Source organism: Entelurus aequoreus, linkage group LG12 (assembly GCF_033978785.1).
Source record: "Entelurus aequoreus isolate RoL-2023_Sb linkage group LG12, RoL_Eaeq_v1.1, whole genome shotgun sequence".
NCBI classification, from domain to species: domain Eukaryota; kingdom Metazoa; phylum Chordata; class Actinopteri; order Syngnathiformes; family Syngnathidae; genus Entelurus; species Entelurus aequoreus.
The window spans coordinates 16349588-16362369 of NC_084742.1; the positions used below are offsets into that span (position 1 = coordinate 16349588).

At 40.0% G+C, this 12782-nt stretch overlaps 1 protein-coding gene across 5 annotated transcripts in view; it reads right to left on the reverse strand.

The window, feature by feature from the left end:
- Positions 1-6771: 6771 nt before the first annotated feature.
- The window catches only part of col7a1l (collagen type VII alpha 1-like), a 131587-nt gene continuing 125576 nt past the window's right edge, over positions 6772-12782 (reverse strand). For 4 of the 5 annotated variants that reach the window (XM_062064897.1, XM_062064898.1, XM_062064899.1 and 1 more), the window contains 4 exons: positions 12733-12781; positions 11473-11613; positions 10998-11057; positions 6772-7110 (listed from right to left, as the gene is read on the reverse strand). In XM_062064897.1, the coding sequence (XP_061920881.1) occupies positions 6866-7110; positions 10998-11057; positions 11473-11613; positions 12733-12781 (495 nt within the window). In that variant the 3' untranslated portion in view covers positions 6772-6865. The remainder of the gene's footprint in view (positions 7111-10997; positions 11058-11472; positions 11614-12732; position 12782) is intronic. The other variant, XM_062064896.1, reaches the window with a different exon arrangement.

Sequence of the window (12782 nt, forward strand, 5' to 3'; positions counted from 1 at the left end):
TGTGTTGTGTTGTGTCACTTCCCATACTTGTCTTCTTTCAGGGTTTTTGGGAAAACAATGTAAAAGCTTTCCACAATTATCACGGGTGAAACAGCTCCATGTAGCGCTACGCCATCATGGCACCCTGAAGTCACCTGAGTGCCTTTTGACCAATCATTAAGGAGATCGCTTGACACCGAGTTGGCCATACTCTCTTCATACACGATCAAAGTGTGCCATCTAGTGGCTGTTATCAGCATAAATACTATCAAAGTGTTCCACATAGTGGCTGTTATTAGCTTAAATACTATCAAAGTGTGCCATCTTGTGGCTGTTATTAGAATAAATACTATCAAAAGTGTGCCATCTAGTGGCTGTTATTACCATAAATACTATCAGTGTGCCATCTAGTGGCTGTTATTACCATAAATATTGTCAAAGTGTGCCTTCTAGTGGCTGTTATTAGCATAAATACTATCAAAGTGTGCTTTCTAGTGGCTGTTCCATCCATCCATCCATCTTCTTCCGCTTATCCGAGGTCGGGTCGCGGGGGCAGCAGCCTAAGCAGGGAAGCCCAGACTTCCCTCTCCCCAGCCACTTCGTGTAGTGGCTGTTATTAGCATAAATACTATCAAAGTGTGTTTTCTAGTGGCTGTTATTAGCATAAATACTATCAAAGTGTGTTTCCTAGTGGCTGTTATCAGCATTAATACTATCAAAGTGTGCCATCTATGAGCATAAACACAATGAAATTGTGCCATCTAGTGGCTGTTATCAGCATAAATACTATCAAAGTGTGCCATCTAGTGGCTGTTATTAGCATAAATACTATCAAAGTGTGCTTTCTAGTGGCTGTTCCATCCATCCATCCATCTTCTTCCGCTTATCCGAGGTCGGGTCGCGGGGGCAGCAGCCTAAGCAGGGAAGCCCAGACTTCTCTCTCCCCAGCCACTTCGTCTAGTGGCTGTTATTAGCATAAATACTATCAAAGTGTGTTTTCTAGTGGCTGTTATTAGCATAAATACTATCGAAGTGTGTTTCCTAGTGGCTGTTATCAGCATTAATACTATCAAAGTGTGCCATCTATGAGCATAAACACAATGAAATTGTGCCATCTAGTGGCTGTTATCAGCATAAATACTATCAAAGTGTGCCATCTAGTGGCTGTTATTAGCATAAATACTATCAAAGTGTGCTTTCTAGTGGCTGTTCCATCCATCCATCCATCTTCATCCGCTTATCCGAGGTCGGGTCGCGGGGGCAGCAGCCTAAGCAGGGAAGCCCAGACTTCCCTCTCCCCAGCCACTTCGTCTAGTGGCTGTTATTAGCATAAATACTATCAAAGTGTGTTTTCTAGTGGCTGTTATTAGCATAAATACTATCGAAGTGTGTTTCCTAGTGGCTGTTATTAGCATTAATACTATCAAAGTGTGCCATCTATGAGCATAAATACAATCAAATTGTGCCATCTAGTGGCTGTTATTACCATAAATACTATCAGTGTGCCATCTAGTGGCTGTTATTACCATAAATATTGTCAAAGTGTGCCTTCTAGTGGCTGTTATTAGCATAAATACTATCAAAGTGTGCTTTCTAGTGGCTGTTCCATCCATCCATCCATCTTCTTCCGCTTCTCCGAGGTCGGGTCGCGGGGGCAGCAGCCTAAGCAGGGAAGCCCAGACTTCCCTCTCTCCAGCCACTTCATCTAGTGGCTGTTATTAGCATAAATACTATCAAAGTGTGCTTTCTAGTGGCTGTTCCATCCATCCATCCATCTTCTTCCGCTTATCCGAGGTCGGGTCGCGGGGGCAGCAGCCTAAGCAGGGAAGCCCAGACTTCTCTCTCCCCAGCCACTTCGTCTAGTGGCAGTTATTAGCATAAATACTATCAAAGTGTGTTTTCTAGTGGCTGTTATTAGCATAAATACTATCAAAGTGTGCCATCTATGAGCATAAATACTGTCAAAGTGTGCCATCTAGTGGCTGTTATCAGCATAAATACTATCAAAGTGTGCCATCTAGTGGCTGTTATTAGTATAAATACTATCAAAGTGTGCTTTCTAGTGGCTGTTCCATCCATCCATCCATCTTCTTCCGCTTATCCGAGGTCGGGTCGCGGGGGCAGCAGCCTAAGCAGGGAAGCCCAGACTTCTCTCTCCCCAGCCACTTCGTCTAGTGGCTGTTATTAGCATAAATACTATCAAAGTGTGTTTTCTAGTGGCTGTTATTAGCATAAATACTATCAAAGTGTGCCATCTATGAGCATAAATACTATCAAAGTGTGCCATCTAGTGGCTGTTATCAGCATAAATACTATCAAAGTGGGCCATCTAGTGGCTGTTATTAGCATAAATACTATCAAAGTGTGCCATCTATGAGCATAAATACTATCAAAGTGTGCCATCTAGTGGCTGTTATCAGCATAAATACTATCAAAGTGTGCCATCTAGTTGCTGTTATTAGCATAAATACTATCAAAGTGTGCCATCTATGAGCATAAATACTATCAAAGTGTGCCATCTAGTGGCTGTTATCAGCATAAATACTATCAAAGTGTGCCATCTAGTGGCTGTTATTAGCATAAATACTATCAAAGTGTGCTTTCTAGTGGCTGTTCCATCCATCCATCCATCCATCTTCTTCCGCTTATCCGAGGTCGGGTCGCGGGGGCAGCAGCCTAAGCAGGGAAGCCCAGACTTCTCTCTCCCCAGCCACTTCGTCTAGTGGCTGTTATTAGCATAAATACTATCAAAGTGTGTTTTCTAGTGGCTGTTATTAGCATAACTACTATCAAAGTGTGTTTTCTAGTGGCTGTTATTAGCATAAATACTATCAAAGTGTGCTATCTAGTGGCTGTTATTATTAGAATAAATACTATCAAAAGCGTGCCATCTAGTGGCTGTTATTACCATAAATACTATCAAAGTGTGCCATCTAGTGGCTGTTATTACCATAAATATTGTCAAAGTGTGCCTTCTAGTGGCTGTTATTAGCATAAATACTATAAAAGTGTGCCTTCTAGTGACTGTCATTACCATGAATACTATCAAAGTGTGCCATTTAGTGGCTGTTATTAGCATAAATACTATCAAAGTGTGCTTTCTAGTGGCTGTTATTAGCATAAATAGTATCAAAGTGTGCTTTCTAGTGGCTGTTATTAGCATAAATACTATCAAAGTGTGCCATCTATGAGCATAAATACTATCAAAGTGTGCTTTCTAGTGGCTGTTATTAGCTTAAATACTATCAAAGTGTGCCCTCTATGAGCATAAATACTATCAAAGTGTGCTTTCTAGTGGCTGTTATTAGCATAAATACTCTCAAATTGTGCCATCTAGTGGCTGTTATCAGCATAAATGCTATCAAAGTGTGCTTTCTAGTGGCTGTTATTAGCATAAATACTATCAAAGCGTGCTTTCTAGTGGCTGTTATTAGCATAAATACTATCAAAGTGTGCCATCTATGAGCATAAATACTATCAAAGTGTGCCATCTAGTGGCTGTTATCAGCATAAATACTATCAAAGTGTGCCATCAAGTGGCTGTTATTAGCATAAATACTATCAAAGTGTGCTTTCTAGTGGCTGTTCCATCCATCCATCCATCTTCTTCCGCTTATCCGAGGTCGGGTCGCGGGGGCAGCAGCCTAAGCAGGGAAGCCCAGACTTCCCTCTCCCCAGCCACTTCGTCTAGTGGCTGTTATTAGCATAAATACTATCAAAGTGTGTTTTCTAGTGGCTTTTATTAGCATAACTACTATCAAAGTGTGTTTTCTAGTGGCTGTTATTAGCATAAATACTATCAAAGTGTGCTATCTAGTGGCTGTTATTATTAGAATAAATACTATCAAAAGCGTGCCATCTAGTGGCTGTTATTACCATAAATACTATCAAAGTGTGCCATCTAGTGGCTGTTATTACCATAAATATTGTCAAAGTGTGCCTTCTAGTGGCTGTTATTAGCATAAATACTATAAAAGTGTGCCTTCTAGTGACTGTCATTACCATGAATACTATCAAAGTGTGCCATTTAGTGGCTGTTATTAGCATAAATACTATCAAAGTGTGCTTTCTAGTGGCTGTTATTAGCATAAATACTATCAAAGCGTGCTTTCTAGTGGCTGTTATTAGCATAAATACTATCAAAGTGTGCCATCTATGAGCATAAATACTATCAAAGTGTGCCATCTAGTGGCTGTTATCAGCATAAATACTATCAAAGTGTGCCATCTAGTGGCTGTTATTAGCATAAATACTATCAAAGTGTGCTTTCTAGTGGCTGTTCCATCCATCCATCCATCCATCTTCTTCCGCTTATCCGAGGTCGGGTCGCGGGGGCAGCAGCCTAAGCAGGGAAGCCCAGACTTCTCTCTCCCCAGCCACTTCGTCTAGTGGCTGTTATTAGCATAAATACTATCAAAGTGTGTTTTCTAGTGGCTTTTATTAGCATAACTACTATCAAAGTGTGTTTTCTAGTGGCTGTTATTAGCATAAATACTATCAAAGTGTGCTATCTAGTGGCTGTTATTATTAGAATAAATACTATCAAAAGCGTGCCATCTAGTGGCTGTTATTACCATAAATACTATCAAAGTGTGCCATCTAGTGGCTGTTATTACCATAAATATTGTCAAAGTGTGCCTTCTAGTGGCTGTTATTAGCATAAATACTATAAAAGTGTGCCTTCTAGTGACTGTCATTATCATGAATACTATCAAAGTGTGCCATTTAGTGGCTGTTATTAGCATAAATACTATCAAAGCGTGCTTTCTAGTGGCTGTTATTAGCATAAATACTATCAAAGTGTGCCATCTATGAGCATAAATACTATCAAAGTGTGCCATCTAGTGGCTGTTATCAGCATAAATACTATCAAAGTGTGCCATCAAGTGGCTGTTATTAGCATAAATACTATCAAAGTGTGCTTTCTAGTGACTGTCATTAGCTTAAATACTATCAAAGTGTGCCATCTATGAGCATAAATACTATCAAAGTGTGCTTTCTAGTGGCTGTTATTAGCATAAATACTATCAAAGTGTGCCATCTATGAGCATAAATACTATCAAATTGTGCCATCTAGTGGCTGTTATCAGCATAAATACTATCAAAGTGTGCCATCTAGTGGCTGTTATTAGCATAAATACTATCAAAGTGTGCCCTCTATGAGCATAAATACTATCAAAGTGTGCTTTCTAGTGGCTGTTATTAGCATAAATACTATCAAAGTGTGCCATCTATGAGCATAAATACTATCAAATTGTGCCATCTAGTGGCTGTTATCAGCATAAATACTATCAAATTGTGCCATCTAGTGGCTGTTATCAGCATAAATACTATCAAATTGTGCCATCTAGTGGCTGTTATCAGCATAAATACTATCAAAGTGTGCCATCTAGTGGCTGTTATTAGCATAAATACTATCAAAGCGTGCCATCTAGTGGCTGTTATTAGCATACATACTATCAAAGTGTGCCATCTATGAGCATAAATACTATCAAAGTGTGCCATCTAGTGGCTGTTATCAGCATAAATACTATCAAAGTGTGCCATCTAGTGGCTGTTATTAGCATAAATACTATCAAAGTGTGCTTTCTAGTGGCTGTTATTAGCTTAAATACTATCAAAGTGTGCCCTCTATGAGCATAAATACTATCAAAGTGTGCCATCTAGTGGCTGTTATCAGCATAAATACTATCAAAGTGTGCCATCTAGTGGCTGTTATTAGCATAAATACTATCAAAGTGTGCTTTCTAGTGGCTGTTATTAGCTTAAATACTATCAAAGTGTGCCCTCTATGAGCATAAATACTATCAAAGTGTGCCATCTAGTGGCTGTTATCAGCATAAATACTATCAAAGTGTGCCATCTAGTGGCTGTTATTAGCATAAATACTATCAAAGTGTGCTTTCTAGTGGCTGTTATTAGCTTAAATACTATCAAAGTGTGCCCTCTATGAGCATAAATACTATCAAAGTGTGCCATCTAGTGGCTGTTATTAGCATAAATACTATCAAAGTGTGCCATCTAGTGGCTGTTATTAGCATAAATACTATCAAAGTGTGCCATCTAGTGGCTGTTATCAGCATAAATACTATCAAAGTGTGCTTTGTAGTGGCCGTGAGTAGCACAGAGATTGAATGATTAAAAAATGAGAGTTTTCTGGCCAGAGACGAGGACATGATGTCGGGGGAGTGCTGACGAGGGTGGTCAGTGGTAATAGGGAGGTTGTGACGGCTGTAATCGGCCTCCATGACACTTGTCCTCCCACATTGTCGCTGATCACTGCGAGGGGGAACAACTTTCTCCTCTTCAACTTTAATAAGCAGACATTCGCAAGTTTATTTGTGCTTCCTCTGAGAAGCGTTGACTCCAGAATGTGATAATCACATGTTGGCGGCACCGAGAGCCAAGATGAACGTCCATCTTCCTTCTATTAAGGAGACATGGGCACAAATCGTGTGATGGAACACGTCAAGACTTTAGGAGAGAGGATGCTTTTTTTTGGACATGAATCAGAGGGTTATTTTCAAAAATGACGCAATTAGCATGTCTTGGTTTCGGGTGCGTGAGGCGTCCTGGCGTGTGGCGGAACATTACGCGCTAGAGTCGTGACCGGCGTAAAAATAGGAGCTAAAAAGAATGCATAGGTCCTGATAAAACAGGGCGGGGCTAAGATCATCAACCGCAGTAACCTCCTCCTGCGAGCGCCACTAGAGGAGCATATGTGGCGTTGGAGCTGCCAAAAGAAGAAGAAAGGCGGTGACTAAAGTCGACACATTTAATGATTTTTCTACAGCCAATATTGGTATAAATAAGAATCCTGTACAGTTTTGTGTCCTGTCTCATGTCTAAGCCCCCGCCGTCTGTGACAATGCAATTAGACCCGTTATTAAAGGTCGGACGCCCTGTTTTGTTTGTCGAGAGGCGCCATTATCTCCCCTTCTCCCCCCGGCCTCCACCTTCCCGCCACACACCGGCTGTGACACTCCAGCCTGGAGGCGAAGCGGTTCCCGTTTCCGCCGCAGCCGCTGTACACGAAGGGGCGGCACTCGCCAGAGTGGGCGTGGAAGTACCAGAGGAGGGCGAAGTCGGAGCAGGCGCCTTCGCTCATGAGCTCCAGGCAGCGATCCCACCCTGGAAATGAAAAAGTACTGATGTTTGTAACATGATGACGTACAACAAAATAATAAACACTGATCAATTACTACGTCATCTACGTGGAAGCAGTCGTCTAATAAAGTGCTACCTCACTTTTTCCTCAGTAATCCATTCCAATTTTCTCCATAAGGAATAATATAATTCCTATTAATGCTTTGCAAATAGGGCTGTCCCCATCCAATATTAATATCGGTTTGATATCAGCAAAAAAAAAACCCAGTATGGCGTTATGAGTGCTTGCATGTAAAATGTGAGATATAATGTGCGATACAAGCAGTCCTGCAGCGTGTTTACTTGTGCAAAGCTGGACAGTCAGTTAACATGTAAATGTCCTTCAATAAGCACACATAGTTGGTCTTTTCTTCTATTTTAGTCAAGTCATTAACAAAAGGTAAGCATGGTATATAGGCTATAGGCCAGTGGTTCTCAACCTTTTATCAGTGATGTACCCCCTGTGAAAATGTTTTTAATTCAAGTACCCCCTAATCAGAGCAAAGCATTTTTGGTTGAAAAAAAGAGATAAAGAAGTAAAATACAGCACTATGTCATCAGTTTCTGACTTATTAAATTGTATAACAGTGCAAAATATTGCTCATTTGTTGTGGTCTTTCTTGAACTATTTGGAAAAAAAGATATACAAATAACTAAAAACGTGTTGAAAAATAAACAAGTGATTCAATTATAAATAAAGATTTCTACACATAGAAGTAATCAACTTAAAGTGCCCTCTTTGGGGATTGTAATAGAGATCCATCTGGATTCATGGACTTAATTCTAAACATTTCTTCACAAAAAAATAAATCTTTAACATCAATATTTATGGAACATGTCCACAAAAAAAATCTAGCGGTCAACACTGAATATTGCATTGTTGCATTGTAATGAATGGAATAGCCTACTTGATTTGATGTTCAGTTCATGAACTTACATTCATATTTTGTTGAAGTATTATTCAATAAATATCCCTGTATTTATAAAGGATTTTTGAATTGTTGCTATTTTTAGAATATTTTTGAAAAATCTCACGTACCCCTTGGCATACCTTCAAGTACCCCCAGGGGTACGCGTACCCCCATTTGAGAACCACTGCTATAGGCTACTAGGAGCGAGCAGCTACACAACAGCTAAGCACACAATAGCACACAAGCTAGACCTACGCAATAATAACTGAACAATACCGCCGTCTAAAACAGCACATTTGTAAATACGAACAAATAATCATACTTGCATATTACATACACACACACAGTCTCCAAAGCACAAGCGTATTACAATGTATCCAGTAACAAACGTGTCCACATCACTTGACTTACTGCGTCATGAGCTTATCGTCATGAATTATTGTGGCCGCTAAAAAAAAAAGACCACTCCACTTCTACTTAAAGACAGCACAAGTCCATTCCAGACGGTGAGTAATAAATAGGTCAGTGTTTTGCATACCTACCATGGTTCTCTGTTTGACTACTTTCACTTGATCAAACATTTTCTAACATTCCATATGTAATATTAAAAAGTATGTATGATTACTACTGATATCGTATCGGATTAATATTGGTGTCGGCCAATATCGGCATTATACTTAAAGATAAAAAGTGGTATCGGAACACAAAACGCATTTCATAGAGAATAATTCTAGTTTTGCATGTAGAAAACATTGTAAAATACACGTAGAACATTATTTAACATCACTTTTATTTTCCTATTTTACTACAAGTGTTTTCTAGAATTCAAGAGTGTTTCTCACTTTCTTTATCAAACTGCTGACACTCACAACTTTCCGCGTGACGGCTTTGCTTTTTGTCTTGTTTACCATGAGTCCGGTTCGGTGCTCTTATTTTGTTACATCTGTTTCCTGTTTCGTGTCCAACATATTCCCTTTACTGTCTGTGCAGGTGTTTGTCATCAAAAATGAAGATGCCTCTTAAGAACAGTGATCGCTTTACTATTGTAGTGTAACATGTTTGTTACACGCATCCTTTGTGTCTTCACTGTCCTGCCCTTTTATTTTTCCACTTTTGTTTTGTGTGTGTAAGGAAAATCAAATACATTTTCTCTTGCACGCCATCTCAGTCTCTGCACTAACATGTAACAACATCCACCGTGGATTATTTTGCAGTCCTAATGTATAAAAGCCATCAAAACACCAATGCGTAATGAGAGTCAAACGATACTGAAGCATCGATCGTTATGAAACACAAGGAGTGATACCGGCTCCTCCGATACCTCGATGTGTGTGTCATTTTAAGGAAAAAACACTGCTGTGTCGTTTGACTGTGAAGCACCTGAAGTCGGGGGAATGTCAGGTTTTTGTCTCCATCATTGATCAAAATGGAACTAAAGATATAGAAAAGTTCCAAAGCGTGGGATTATTTAGATTTAACAGTGCCAAATAAGGTGAACATTCTTTTCCTGTTCATAATTTGGCTCATTTAACTGGAGTTGCACGTTTATATACCTTGCTGCCCGGATATTTATAAAATAATATTTGATAATTATTATTTGCATTTGCAGTTCAAATGTAGTGACCTGTTTAATCCAACAGACTATCATGAAACACGAACACAGTATCAGTGCAGTGTCAATACAGCTAGTGAGTGTGCCACATACCGTATTTTTACTATAAATCGCTCCGGAGTATAAGTCGCACCGGCCGAAAATGCATAATAAAGAAGGGAAAAAAACATATATAAGTCGCACTGGAGTATAAGTCGCATTTTTTGGGGACATTTATTTGATAAAACCCAACACCAAGAATAGACATTTGAAAGGCAATTTAAAATAAATAAAGAATAGTGAACAACAGGCTGAATAAGTGTACGTTATATGACGCATAAATAACCAACTGAGAACGTGCCTGGTATGTTAACGTAACATGTTATGGTAAGAGTCATTCAAATAACTATAACATATAGAACATGCTATACGTTTACCAAACAATCTGTCACTCCTAATCGCTAAATCCCATGAAATCTTATACGTCTAGTCCAGGGGTAGGGAACCTATGGCTCTGGAGCCAGATGTGGGTCTTTTGATGACTTCATCTGGCTCTCGGATAAATCTGAGCTGACGTTGCTTAACACGATAAGTAATGAATAATTCCGCTGGTAATCACAGTGTTAAAAATAACGTTCAAAATATAAAACATTCTCATGCATTTTAATCCATGCATCCATTTTCTACCGCACCTGTTCAAGACGCCGCATTTATGGTAAGAAGTATTGTATTTATTATTGGTTAGCTTCAGAATAACAATGTTATTAAAACGAATAAGGGACTTATTGTTCTCTAAAAATGTTGGTCTTACTTAAAAATGCACACATTTAGTTGTATTCCGTGTTAAAAAATATTATATGGCTCTCACGGAAATACGTTTTGAAATATTTGGCTTTCATGGCTCTCTCAGTCAAAAAGGTTCCCTCTCTTACGTGAATGAGCTAAATAATAGTATTTGAAATTTTACGGTAATGTGTTAATAATTTCACACATAAGTCGCTTCTGAGTATAAGTCGCACCCCCAAACTATGAAAAAAACTGCGACTTATAGTCCGAAAAATACGGTACTCACTGAGGCGCCATTTCCCCATCCCTTTGTTGTTTCTTTGTTTGGGTGTTCGATTCTGCGTAATCATACACAGGACTAGTTTGTAACGCGCAATATTTGACCGTTTAATAACCAAGGCGCTACACACACAAAAAACATACAAAAAGTGGCGTTGTAAGACTTGTCTCTGCTTCGCCTTCAAATCTAGCACACTCTGTCAAACATTCATGGATTCCCTTTTGGGATGATTGCAAGAAAACTCATGACTCATAGATGGCGTGAAGATGAGTGTGAGTAAACAAGAAGAGGATGTGAGTCTCACCAGAGGCCCGCGATCCAAAAACCCGTCTTTTCGTCCTGGAGGCGGCGCCTTTAACGGGATCTGAAGAGTGGAAACGGGACTTTGTGAGGCGGCAGATTTAATATTCATGTGAGACGCAGCTAAAATAATCATTCCTGAAACAAGGGAGGGTGCAGATGGTTATTTGGACATTATTATTTGTATTATTATATAACGACAAAGTTAAGTTGTACAACTTCTCAGACAACACTGCGGAGAAATGGCGTCACTCGGTGTAAAAAAGTAACCTTCCCGGGGTTGGCGAAAGCTTGCCCGCTGTTATTGACGTTGGCAATGACAGCCTTTCATGCCTCGGATCACAATAAATTGGGCTGCTGATTGATCTTCTTGCAGCCGCTAATGAGCTCTGGGAAGTGTCGCCGCTTCTTGCAGCGTGTTGGCCCTCGCCATCACACTTTACTACTCTTCCATTGCTGCGTTACGGTAGTGTCATTACCAGTGCTGTTTGATGAGAGCAGAACCTCCATCTTGTCCTCCTCTTCCCCGACGTTGTCTTCATCTTCGTTAAGGTGGTCACTGTCTGCGGTTCTTCCATCGGGGTCAACTGACCGGACCATGAACTTGTAGTCTAAACCTGCTTGGACACACACACACGCTTTAACACGACTGCACTAATTGTCGTGTGTGTTTACATGTGTGTGTGTGGCACCGTGGTGTGTGTGTGTCCCTCTTATGGAACACAACAGATGGCCCCCACACATGCTGCTGCCACAGGAGTTCACACACACACACACACACACACACACACACACACACACACACACACACACACACACACACACACACACACACACACACACACACACACATACATTTTTGTATTTGTTACCTTCTTGAAACCTCCCAAAAATGCCTACCTCTTTAGGACCACCCTTTCTAGGTATATAAATATTTGTATTTACAACATTAATAATATATACATACTATGCGAATATAAAAAAGGTAAGCTTTTAGTTAATAATTTTTTTTCTGAATTTTTTGTTTGTAATTATTTATTTATTAATTTTGGCCAAAGGGGCCACATTTCACTTTTTTACACACACTTGTTATTTCATATGTTGGCCAGAGGGGGAGCACTTTTAAAACCGACACACAGTCAATTAGAAAAATCCCTCCTTTTTGGGACCACCCTAGTTTTGATAGATTTCACCACCAGGGGTGCAAATGAGATCTCTATATTTTGTTTTTTGTAATGTGCTGAAGGCCGATGACAAACCAGTCACGGACCACAGATGGCCCCTGTGCCGCACTTTGGGAAACCCAGTTGTAGAAGCAAACTGTTAATGGCCACTATAGTCTTAGTACTGTTTTGTTCATCCGATGGTCACATTGTCTTACGTCAGCACCGGAAGTCGTAAAATCAGCTGTTCACCTGGCGGGTTTTTTCGGGGATGAATAGGGAAGTCCTTCTTTAGCTGCCGTCTTGTTTTATCATATATTGCTGCCTTTGCACCGGTCAATGTTTACTTTTGTAGGCACATTAAAGGAACAAAAATCCTGACTTTGGAGCAATGTTCACAGACTCTAGTATTTGGCTCTCTATTACATGCAATGGTTTTCCGTTTTGGAACCATGATTTATGTCCTTTTCCTTGTCGATGTCTCAAGAAGGGTAGAAATGCAAGAACACACACACACACTCACACACGCACACACACACAAGGGCGTGCAATAAGGAGTTGAGTGTGTAGACTTACCACACTTGTGCACCACCTCCTGAGTGACTATGTTCTTCACTTCATGAGCC